This window comes from Mus pahari, chromosome 3 (genome assembly GCF_900095145.1).
Source record: "Mus pahari chromosome 3, PAHARI_EIJ_v1.1, whole genome shotgun sequence".
NCBI lineage: Eukaryota > Metazoa > Chordata > Mammalia > Rodentia > Muridae > Mus > Mus pahari.
In genome coordinates, this window is record NC_034592.1 from 26411249 (window position 1) to 26424198 (window position 12950).

General features: G+C 41.3%; 2 protein-coding genes across 3 annotated transcripts in view; both read right to left on the minus strand.

The window, feature by feature from the left end:
* The window catches only part of Scai (suppressor of cancer cell invasion), a 113181-nt gene extending 107619 nt beyond the window's left edge, over nucleotides 1-5562 (minus strand). Inside the window, exons 1-2 of one of the 2 annotated variants that reach the window (XR_003843451.1) lie at nucleotides 5433-5554; nucleotides 4840-4884 (exon numbers count right to left, since the gene is read on the minus strand). Coding sequence is in view for 1 of the 2 variants with exons in the window: in XM_021193033.1 (XP_021048692.1) it covers nucleotides 4840-4884; nucleotides 5433-5485 (98 nt within the window). In the remaining variant the exon portion in view is untranslated. Of the gene's footprint in view, nucleotides 1-4839; nucleotides 4885-5432 lie in introns of both variants that reach the window. The other variant, XM_021193033.1, reaches the window with a different exon arrangement.
* Nucleotides 5563-9760: 4198 nt separating this feature from the next.
* Ppp6c (protein phosphatase 6 catalytic subunit) overlaps nucleotides 9761-12950 on the minus strand; it is a 37633-nt gene continuing 34443 nt past the window's right edge. Inside the window, exon 7 of the mRNA XM_021192067.2 lies at nucleotides 9761-12430. Coding sequence (XP_021047726.1) covers nucleotides 12182-12430 — 249 coding nt within the window. The 3' untranslated portion in view covers nucleotides 9761-12181. The remainder of the gene's footprint in view (nucleotides 12431-12950) is intronic.

The following is a 12950-nucleotide window of genomic DNA, read 5'->3' on the forward strand; positions in this document are numbered from 1 at the left end:
TGGGGATTTAATAACTGACTAGACTTCATCAATGTGAATTCTACCCATACAAGTTGGACTTTGTTCTATATAGGACCTGAAAAACTTCTCTACCTCATAACCAAAACATTACTAACAGATTTTTCAAAACCAGAGAGAGATCAATATTCAAATTTGACTTTCCTTTTAGTCTACCCCACCCACCAGGGCACACAATAATATTACATGACTTCCAATCCCGGCCCACAGTAACTTGTTTCACTAGTCACTTATTAGCTCACTAGTTTACCTGAGCCATTGTCTCTCAGTACAGAGCAAAATATATTTGTTCATAGTACTATTTAGAAAGATGAACTAGGATGAGCAAGTGGAAGTTTCAAATTAAAAACAGCAAATGCCTTTGGACACTGTTCAGCTTAGACTGAGACACATTCTGAGGGATAATCCTTAAGAACTCATTATGGAGGGCTGGGGACACACTTCAGGTGGTGGAATACATTCCTAGCATGTATGAAGCCTTGGGTTCAAGCCACTATACTATATACACTGGGATGGTAGACAATCATGTAATCCTATAATCCTAGCATTTAGATGATGGAAGGAAAAAAAAAAAAAGGATCAGAAGTTCATAGTTATCCTTAGTTTTATCCTTAGCTATTAATGAATTTGAGGCCAGTCTGGAATATGTAAGTACATAAGACCCTTGCTGAAAAACTTCATTATGAGCTGTGAGTGTAGCTCAGACATACAGTGTTGACATAGTATGCACAGGGTCCTGGGCTTAATCTCTAAAGCTATATTAAAAAAATTGTATTTATTGACACCCCCCAGGTCTATCCTCAAGAAAAGCTAATCTCCCAGTGGGTAAACCAGTGAGAGAAATCCATCTTAGGTCTTTCTGTCCAAAAAGAAAAGAAAAGAAAAGAAAAGAAAAGAAAAGAAAAGAAAAGAAAAGAAAAGAAAAGAAAAGAAAAGAAAAGAAAAGAAAAAGTTGTACTTCTCTTGAGCAATTTATGTTTAATGTTAGACATCACTGATCTAAAAGATTAATTTCTTCACTCACTGTACTCCAGAAAATGCACAGCTAACCCAGAGTTACAGATTTAATTGCGTTCTTTTTCTCTCAGATAGTCTTTGGCTTAATTGATTTACAATTCTCTCAACTATACATGTGTTAAAAAGGAGTGGGGTGGGGCTGAAGACATGACTAAGTGGCTCTTGCAGAAGACTCAAGTTCCATCCCAAGCACCCACATGGTGGCACATAACCTCTCGTTCAAGGGATGCAATGAATTCTGAGCTCCTCTAGTACCAGGCACTCATGTGTACACATACATGCATGCTGGAAAACACTTATACATATAAAAATAAACTAATTTTTAAAAAGCGAGAACTGTTATGCTGTATCCAGAAACAGTTTCCTTGTGGTCAGCTATTACTTATGGCCCTTACTAGCTTTTTGCTTCCTTTTTTGCTATGGACCTTGAGCCTTGGGTAGAGGACAGTGTACACCTGAATTTGTATTAGTTAAGACAGTATGCACAAGACCTGCATATGCTCAGGCCAGATAAAATTCCAGCACAGAAAATGTAGATGGACACAAAGTCCTATGCCTGCCTAAGGAGCTGCTGTTAGAGAGAATAAGTTTTCTTTAAGGCTGCAGCGTCTGGTAAATAAACCACCCTCCAGTAAAGGCCACAGGTCCAAGAGTATACAGCAGCTTAAACTGCACTTGGGGGAAAATAAAAAATAAAAAGTAACCAGAGGTGGGGGGAAGTAACCAGAGAGGCATGTACATATAAAGCTGGGTAGTCTGGGAGAGAGAGGGCCAAGAAGGTTGAATATGATTAAAATGCATTGTTCAAAATTCTGAAAAAACTAATAAAAACTGAAGAAAGGTAGGATGGGGAGATGTGTAGATAGGAGCACTGACTGCTCTTTCCAAGGACCCAGGTTCAATTCCCAGCACCCACTTGGCAGCTCACAGCTGTCTAAACTCCACCAGATCCAAAGCCCTTTTCTAGACTCTACAGGGACCAAGAATGTACACTGTGTACTGGATTTCATGAGTTTTCTTTCACCTCGAACTTACTGTGTACAGATAACGCTACACCAGGGACTTTGTGGCCATCAGCCTGTTGAACTAATTTTGCTTCCCCCCACCCTGCTCCTGCCCACCTCCCCACCCCCAGGCTCAGAAAGGATCCCACTTCCACCTGTACGATACTAAGGATTAAGTTCAAGGCTTCCTGCATGCCAAGCAAGACAACACATATGGGAAAGGATTTCTCTGTATGATATACAGAACTGTGCAGAACAACACGCAGGGGATGGACTGGGAAATATGTACAGTGTGAACATTCTTGTACATTATTTAAGCTATATAGTTTATGAGCTCACAACATGCATGTGACACGAGGTGTATTCACATTCAGCCAGAATCATCGCATGAAAATTTGGGAGCAAAAGAGGAGAGCACAGGGAATGGAAAGAATGGAGAAAACCCTCACTGAGGGTGTGATGCATGTACCAAGTTTCAAAGAAAGGAGCGGAGTGAAAGTGCTGAGAAAGAAAGGGTAATCATGTATAAAAATTAAAGAGAAGAAACGTTCTGGAATTGGCCAACAGAACACACATTCAGCAATTCACTCATCTAGGCTCACCAGATGGCTGGTCCATCAAAGAGAATTTCTATGGCTACAGGACTACCCAGTGGCTAGAAAAGGAGGTAGATGGGAAACACACAGACCTCAGTTGCCACAGTTAGGCTACAAAAAAAATCTGAATTATGTTCAACAAGGAGGAAACACATGGGGGTCCTACATGAGAAATGCATGATCACAGCAAAGCACAGTAAATAAATTGAAGATTAGAGGTCAAAAAAAAAAAAACCCGTCAGGTAATACTCAATTACCCCAGAGTCTGGCAGTATGGTAACTGAGAAATAAACTACGGCCATTATAAAAAATAAATAACACAACCTTGTAATATTTGTATTTTCTATTTACCACCACTAGAAAAAGTTAAAAAATAAATGTGTCTTGTTTGTGTGTGTGCATGTATATATGTACATATGTGTAAATGTAGTGGACTCACCACTATTGGTGACAGGACAGAGACCGGGGGGTGGGGGAGAAGGGACAAATAGATTCATACGTCAGACCATAGGAATCCTAGTTTACTGCATAGTCTACAAAGAAGCAATAGGCTAAGCAGTAACTGCTATGAAAATAATTTTAGTAATCACAAAAATTACTTAATTTGGGCCAGCAAAACAACTTACTGGATAAAAACACTTGCTGCCACGTCTGACAACCTGAGTTCAATCCCTGAGACCCACATGATCAAAGAACTGACTCCTGCAAACTATCCCTGCCTTCCATGCTTGTGCATGCATGCACACACACATACGTGCGCATGCACATGCACACACACAAACACACTAAATAAACGTAAAAATTTAAGTTTATTTACTCCAATACATCTTGTTATCCTACCAGGAAATTATTAAAATTTAGAGTGAGACCCTCACATTCATATTTTTGTGCTGACTGTTGTAAATTATTCTCTGACCTCCACATGCAATGCCCACACACATATACATATAAAATGAGAAATGTAAAAACTTTTTAAAAATTACACTGATAATTAACAGTACTGAGGTAAAGACAGGCAGATAGACCCAGGGAATTACTGGCTGACTAGCAGCTAGCTTAGCCAAATGGTGAGCCTCAGGCTTCAGTGACAGGGCCAGCCTCCAGACACAAGAGTAGACTGCTGAGCTTCACATCGACGTGCATGTATGTGCATTTGCCTGCACACGTGCATGCACACACATGCACACATGTGCACACACACTCACCTGCACACAAAAACACATACAGATCTATAAAACCTTCAGTTCCTCAGGTGTGCTAGTCAACCTTGTGGGTGCGCAGTAGCGCTATGAGTCTGGGAGTAGACATGCAGACCTAAAAAGCGGCAAAGCTATGTGGCTACTGCCCACTCCCACCACTGGCATTTGCATCTATGATTGAGCTTATCTGTATATTAATGTCCAAAGTATTAATGAGAATGGTGCTACTGGCTACAATCTCATTACTGTAGCTTACTTTCTCAATTCCAATATAGGTTAAAAAAAAAAAGGAAATCTTCAAATAATTAAATAAAATTGTGCTGTAGTACCTAACAAATGAAATACACTAAAACATATTTCTGGGATGAATACTCTTCTTCATTGCCTAAGGAAAAATTCAGTTGTCTGCGGCCTATGTAAGCCCTTAGTTACTATTTTCGTATTAACCATTTCAGTTTATTAGACTTTATAAAGAAAAAGAGAAAGCCGGGGGTAGGACTACGTTCAACTGTATATGTATTAGAAGCATTACAGTATAAAGAACATAAACTTTGCAGTCAGACAACCTGGATTCAAATCCTGGTTCTATCATTTATTAGATGTGTGATCTTTGTTTGCTAAGTATTGGATACTCTATGGTTCAGTTCCCTCTTTTGCAAAACTGTCACAGAAAATAATATAGAGAATTTGTATACAACACTTGGCACACAGTAGCTGTTCAATGACAATCTCCGTTTGAGATGTCAAAATTGAAATTAGGACTAAAGTCGAAAGTAGGGCTTTCTTAATGTTTCCCCGTTTCCCGTATCATATACCTGCAAGGGGTTGGAGGTGGTGGTAATTGGAAGTTCTCAAAGGGGATACCTTTCCATGCTGTCGAATTTATTAAAAAAAAAAAAAGACCTAAATAAGAAACTTTATCTACTCACCACGTAATTATGCAGCACAGGGGCAGCCAAGCAAACAGGAAAAACACGAAGCTAGAGAGGAAGGCATTTGCCTTACCTGCTTTTCCGTTTTCGGGGTGGTTTCTCCACTGTGCCAGACAGTCTACAGACCAAACAAATGAGACCCTTAACTAAGACAACACACCGTTTGTCTTGCCCTGCCTGTGGGGCACTCCATGTACCACCCTCGGGGGGCCACAGGCTGACCACAGGTTGGCTCTGCCTACCCGTGACCTTACAAACACCCCTCAGGCAGGGCTTCCTTTCCTCCCACGACTAAGCGACCGGGACTCACTGGTCCCCGAATGCTTTCGATTCCCTGCCCCAAACGTTCGGCTCCCCCAACCACCACCCGCCAGGTCGGCCTCATTGTCTGCCCAGAGCCGCAGGCCCCCCTAGCTCCCCTCAGACACGGCCCCGCCCCTCAGACCCGGTTCCCCGCATTCCTTGGCTCCCCGGTGGGGCGCGCGCCCTCCGCTCTTGCCCAGCGCGCCCTCGCTCGCTGCTCTCCCTTGGCGTCCCCCGAGATGCTGAGTGCCTGTACCCCCGCCCCCTCAGGGCTCGGCGCCTCGCCACCACGGCATCCACCCCCAGGCCCGCTCTCTGGGCCCCTCGCCCCTAGCCTCCGCCTCGCCACGCAGCCCACCCCACCTGGGGGCCAGGCGACTCCGCGGCTGCTGGGACTGCCGGGCTCCTCTGACCATCCGGCTCCTGCTCCGCCGCGGGAGATGCTCCGGCGGCCGCAGGGCTCGCTCGGGAAGCAGAAGCGGCGGAGGCTGGAGTAGGCGGAGAGACGGGAGGAGGGCCTCGCGCCCCGGCCAGGCTTGCCGCGGGGCTCGGGTCCGTCCCCTCCTCGCCTCTCCTCGGTTTCTATTGGCCACAACGGCAGGGTACCTAGAAATCCGACCGCTGATTGGGTGCTTAGGCCGTCACGTCCCGCGTGGCCCACCCCGAGGTTTGGTTGAGACTGCAGGTGGCGGCAGAGGTGCCTTAAAGACTGCTAGCAGAGCGAGAGGAGCCCTGAGCGCCTCCGTGTGCCAGAACGGGGGACTTACATCTCCGGCGCCAGACACCTGCCTGCAGGTTTCTCTTTGGCTGGCATCCCGCATCCCAGACACCTCCCAGACACCTGCTATTTCCTCCGCCAACGCACCGCTCCAGAACCAAAATCAAGCGCTGCACTTTCCCCAGATACATTCAGAAGTTCGAGGGCAAAGTCTTCTGAATCACCTCGAATGCAGTCCCTGCGGCTTAGTGTCACCCTTCAAAAGGGACTCGATCTCAAATTGTAGGGATCAAGCAGTTTGGCTACAGGAAAGATCCTAAGCTTGGATGCAAGCTTGTAAGGAAGCAGAATTTCTTTAATTACCTCGGGAAAAAAAAAAAAGGAAAAGAAACAGCATTGGAAAAAGAACCAATTATAATAACCACAAGGAATGTATTCCATTTTGAAAAGCCTAAAAAAAGAACTGCTTCTTGTATAAGCTAGCCATTCTGTGCCATTTCAGATGATTCAAAAATCTAACCAGCTAATCATTTTTGGTATAAAATTTCACTGCATTTTTGACAGGCCTAAGCATGCAAAACATTACATGCATAGGCATGTAAATACAATTAATACTAGTAACCTTTTCTATTCCTAACAAAAAACTATCTTTGAAAATATAGCAGATGTATATATAATGCACCTGAAGAATATAATTCTTAAGATCCATGCAAATCTGTCTGGCAGATTCTAAGTTCATTCCTTCCATTTGGGAGAAGGCATAAAACTTTCTCTTGGGCCATTTTCATTTTATTAGAACACAGTTTGTTAAAACACACACCAACAATGTAGTGGCAGATATATGGCTCAGCAGAGTAAAAGGTGCTTGCTGTTCAAGCCTGATGTTGTGGCTTGTCCTCAAACCCAGGGGAACTCTTTCAAAGACTCTCTGACCTCCACATGCACATAACACACACACCTGCACACACAGCACACAATAGCAAATAAAATGCTGACAAATCTCCACAAATGGATAGTATCCCAAATATTGAGATACTACCTTTTCACAGATTTATTTGGTGCAAGGGGTTCTCCTTTACTCCTAAATGATTCATCTTGCATCCATCTTCGATGCTGGAATGGCCTTCCTTTTATGAAACAATGGGGTGCTGTCAAGTTGTAGCGGGATTTATTTTTGCATTGTTGAGGAGGGGAGGGGGGAAGGGAGGGGAGGGGAGGAGAGTAGGGAGAGTATGAGTCGTGTGGATGAATGCACGGGCATTTAGGAGGCCAGAGGCCAGCTCTTGGGACTCCTCCCCTTCCATCACGTGGGTCCTGGGGAACTTTATCTGCTCAGCTGTCTTGCTGGCCTGCTACTGAGGATGTAGCCTAGGACCCCCAGCATGGGCTCCTTCAGAAGTGCATTTCCACATGTTATGGGGATTTAAAATTTTTTATTTATGTGTATGGGTGTTTTGCCTCCATGTAGCCTGTATGCCACACGCATATCTGGTGCCCATGTAGGATTCCTGAGATTGGTGTTACAAGTTGTGATTTATAGGTTGTAGGTGTTGGGAAATGAACCCCAGGCTTCTCTGGAAGAGCACCCATTTCTCCAGCCCTGTTATGGGATCTTAAAAATAGCTTTGACTAGGGAAAATATGAAAAATTTGCTGTCCCCCCCCAAATGATGTAACCCTAGGGCCACCAATCATGTCAATTTTATCCTATTTCCATTCACTTTATCAATCCAGCAAGAAGGAATTAAGAATTTTCAGGGGGAGGAGCCCTGAAGTAATCTTTGCAACATTTTCCCTAATTGGACAGTCTTCTCTGAAGCATAGACAATCTGTCAACAGAACTGCTGCTCCCAGTTGCTGGTCCTTTCTGTAATGACTACTTCATGTTGTGTCCAAGGTCTATCATCTCAGCTTCTGGGCTCTTACATAAACCATGCACATTCGAATACTCCAGCCCACTATATTCATGTCTCCTCCTGCACCAAACACTTCTTTTAAATCCCTTGTATTTAAACGGCTACACTGTGGGGCTGGAGTGATGGCTTCGTGGTTAAGAGTACTTGTACTTGCAGAGGACCTGGGTTCGGTTCCTAGTACCGACATGGTGACTCTCAATCATACCTAATCCTGCATCTGATGCCCTCTTCTGAACTCTACAAATAACACAAATGCAGGCTAAACCATTCATTCACACAGGGCAAATAAACTTTTTTTAAAAAGCTATACTGTTAGCACTTATGTTTCACTCTGGGTTCCTTTCCCTAATCACACTGATTTTGGTTGGGTCCTCAGTAAATAGCATCTTTGGGTCAAGTACTGGGCATTTTGTGGGTGCTATTTTTAATACTATAATCAACTTTACTATATTCCTTTTAGAACATAAATAAAAGATAAGAGAATTCAATTTGTTCAGGGTCACACAGCTGCAAAAACCAATAGTGCTTAAAATAGAAGACTTGAGCAGTCTCCATGATGTGCCTTCAGGGTCCACATTCCAATTCTCCTCTGTGACCTTGACAAATTACTTGTTCTCTCCAATCCCATTTCTTCATTTGTGTTGGGCAGTGGGGAAGCAACATAGGCAGAGATCCATAGCAATAGTACCACAGGCAGGGTGGGGATGGTGGAGTATGTCTTAAATCCTTGGAAGGCACCATTTGGTCTACATGGTGAGAATCTGTCTTAACCACCCCACCAATAAACAAACAAGCAAACAAATAAAAAGGACATGCTTGGGCTGGGAATGTAGCTTACTGGAAGACCACTTACCTAGCATGCATAAGGACCCAAGGCCCTGAATTTTTTTCCTCAGCACTGCAAAATAGGACATGATTAGCATCTACCTAAAATGTTTGATTTAAATATATATTCCAATCTCATTTATCTACAAAATGTGAGAACCATTATTAGGTACTCACTGAGTGGCATATACAATAAATGTTTTTGTTGAAGTACATAAAGGAAATTGTGTATAAACTTCATACATTGTTTAATTAAGGACCATGTTAGTAATCTAAACACAAACATTCTCATAAGAAAGACACATATTCATGCGATGAAGGAAACTTGCGTTGTTCTAGGGACTTTTCAAATGTTTCTTATTGGTTGTGATTAACTTACTTTCATTTCATTACCACAACCCTAAATATACAATTGAAACAGTTGTGATGACTTCCTGAAGCATGATACTGGGCACAGAATCTTGGCTGAAAAATAAATAGTGCTTTTAAGAAACTGGAACACTTAGCCCATAGGCAAATGCAGGGGGAAAAAGGGTTAGTTCTGTTTATCAGTCAGGCAACCCAGTGAAAAAGCTATCATTTCTTTGAAAACATAAATGACATGAAAGGCTACCTTCTTCTCAGGGAATTCTGTAGACTGCATTAGATAAAATTATTTTTCACAAACTTCCTATAATCTTTTTATTAATTGACACCGAGGGAATGTAGCACCTTTCATCAAAGAACTGAAGGTGCTTTACAAACATTAGCATTTAGAAAACAGTGACATTGAAAGATTTGGATTCTTGTAGATAAATCTTGTACTTAAATCTCTTTAACTCTGTACATAATTTTCTGGAAGCTGACAAAAGTGATTCTACTTCTGACAATGGCAGGCTTTCACAGTACAGGCATTTTCCAACACCCGGAGCTGGGGTTACAGAGCAAACACACACAGATCTTAAATGCAACGAACATTTTGAACCTTATTTCAAAAGCAAAACTCAGCATTTAAGATGTCAAAATCTTGCAACAGTTCTAGATATCCAGATGGAACAGGAGCTGGTACAGGTTGTATATCAGATGTAGTCAAGGCTTTTTAGGATCACGCACGAGTGAACACATTTAAAGAAATGAGATTCTTCAGGGAGAAGCATTGACCTATGGAAAGCTAGCCAAGAGTCTATCAGCCATTGACCTATGGAAAGCTAGCCAAGTGTCTATCAGCCAATGAAGAAAGGGAGGAGATGGCAATTCAAAGTAGACAGTTCTCACTGGAGCCTAGAACACTTTATTAGAAACCAAGTATATCACAGGCAAATAAAAATAGTTCTTAGCTCCATTGATACAACATAAGGGATTTTACATTCGGCCTACATACAGGGAGTAGCAGACTCCCTTGCCTACAGATCTCTGGCTTGCAAGTATCTCCCACGAGATTACTCTGTATAATAAATACATAGCCCTTGTTTAGTAGAGGGATCCAAATATTCTTTTTCAGGCTTACAAAGTCCAATACATTCACTCTCTCTTTCCTTCACAAGTCTAATAGCAAAAACTACTTTTTTCCGTGCCTCAAAGCCATTATCAGTGGAAGAATAGTCAGGCAAAACAGAGACGGCAGTTAAGGAATGGACAGAATATTATTGGCACATGCCCAGCTAGTGACAAACAAATGCAGTACACCATGACTTGAAAATAAGTCACATTACAAGGAGAATGAAAACAACTACATCAACTAAGCTAAGGAGTGTGAAGTGGAAAGGGGATTGAGAGTTACTGGTTTTACTGGTACAACTTAAAAGCAGGAGGGCAAGCACTTAAATACAATTTATGGTAACATGATCAAGAAAATACTGCAGAGCTGTTCAAAAACTACACCAAGTTGTCTGCATCATTAATTCCAGTGTTTCACAATTAGTAAAATACATAGCTACATAGTCCTGTGAGATAAAAATACCTTTCCACCTGAATTACACTGGGGTTGGGACAGTAGCACAAAGCTACTGATCCACTACTAGTTCAAGTGTGTGTATCAAATGTCTCAGCCACTTCTTTCATAGAGCTACACAATTAAAAACTGTACAAGGAGCTGGGTGGTTGGGGACAAATAAAATCAAAATAATATTGTGCTCATTCAGTAAAAGAAACCCTGATGAAAGATTATTTGCCAAGAAGCTTAGACTAGTAAGATCTTTATTGCATTTTTAGGTAACCTGGAAGTTCTTATCCTGAAGGGGAAAAGTTGTTTTTAAAACTACCTGAACAGATGCTAAAGTGCTTTATCAATTGGCTTCACACGGATTTCCTGGGATGACAAGAAATTATAAAGGGATACCAACAATTTTATAAGATGGTACATCCCAAAATCATCTATGACTACAGTCACAAGAGATAATGATATACTTGTCCTTATTAATGGACAACTATATATCAAGAACTGATCATCTCAACCCTTTAGATGGTCAAGTTACAAGCACAAAGCTGAAATATGGTATGACAGACCTTCACGAGAGAACAGTCTGTTTCTTCTCAAACTTTAAATAATCTGCTTCAGATTATAGTTCACAAACACAAGGGTTCTGATTGTTCAGCCTTTAAAATTGCAGTTAAAACTGAATACTTTGTAAAAGTTAAGGTCAAGGGTTACAGTGAGAGAATGCTTGCTATTGGAAAGTACATGTTTACTTGGTGATACTCATGACAGTGTAAACTGGACTGAGCACATTCTACTCAACTGCTATCAAAGCAACACATCAATGCTACAAGTAGTAAATGTTTTTCTAATACTGTAGAAATAAAAACATTAATATGGCAGTTATGTTCTTTAGGCACAATTTAGTGATTTTTTTAAAAAAATATTGAATTTCAATTGAAATTTAACTCAACGAAAGGGTCAAGAACTCAACAAAGAAAACGAAAAAGAAAAGAAAAAGAAAGAAAAAGTAGCTTTCAGCTAACAATGTAAGTTGTTTAAAATTTCTAACACTTAACCTATCTGGGTTTTAAGATTATTTTATTAAAAAATACAAGATTTCTGAAAAAAGATCAGTACAATTATCTTAATGTACAAAGTCATAGCTGTAGCAGTTTTTAACTAAAATTTAAAAACACAACAAGGAGGGCAGCCCTTTAGACCAATTTATTTTATACCCTTTTAAAACATCAAATTATCATCCAACAAAGGACAGTGAGGTTTACAGCCGGGTTGACAAGGGTACACGACTCAGGCATATGCAGTCCATCCTGCCCACTGGGCAACTTTGCTGCTGAAATTTTTTAAACCCTACCAAACAAATACAGAAGGCTGGCTGATACAAATGAGGAGGATTTCCATGTCATTATCAATTGGCTTTTTTAAAAAAAGAAATGCTTCCTGTCTCCCCAGAACAGCAAAAAAGCAAGAGCTACATGCAGCAATGTGAATATTAAGACATTTCTCAAGTCTTCTCAAACGAGTCCAAGGTGGGGATAGGATGAGTGACAAAACTGATAGAAAAACACTGCTATTGACACCATAACAAACAATAAATTTAGATAATTTAAAATTAAAAAAAAAAAAGGCAAGAGGCAGCATTTCAGCAGCAAAGTGCTCAATAAAAAGTATATTGTAGAGGGTACAAGAAAGTTGGGGTAAAAGAGGGCAAAAAGTGGGCCAGTGGGATGGCAAAGGCCTCAAAGGAAATACGGCGTCGTGGTTCTGGGAGGAATAACACGTTCTGAATCTGGAACTGCTCGGAATAACTTTGGTTCTCTCGTATTGACATCTTTGAAGACCATGATGGAAGCAATGTTTCCACAGCGATAGCAGTAGTTAGGAGCAGACCACACTGTGACCAGCTTCTCGTCAAACATAAACTTATAGCCTTCGTGCACAAGTTGATGTGCTCTGCAGATGAGTTTTAAGTTGTTGATATGAACAAACTGAAATTTAGAAAAGCTTTGTAAGTATTTCATCCAAGTGCTTAATAACCATTCCAAGCAGCAAGTATCACGAATAAAATTATCATGATTCTAAACCACATTCTATAATCATCCCCAAAATTTCCAGTCATTTTGGCCCAAGTCTATTTTGAAGTACAAGGTCCACAATTACAAGTTTCCGAGGCAGGCACAGTAATTACCACCTGTACTCTCAGTTACTTGGGAGGTGGGGAGGAGGATCACTTGTGCCCAGAAATTTGAAACCCACCTTTGCAACACAGAGACAGCCCATCTTTAAAACAGTAATAGTAGCAGTGTAGTAGTAGTACTAATAGTAGTGATAGTAACAATAATAGTAATAATAGATGGGTAGGTTGGTAGACAGGTAAGTAAGAACCTGTCACCAAGTCTGACAACAAGAATTCAATCCCAGAATTCAACCCACACGGTAGGAAAAAATGGACTCCCACAAGTTGTCCTATAACTTCTTCACATCTCTTTAACACATGTATGTGTGTGT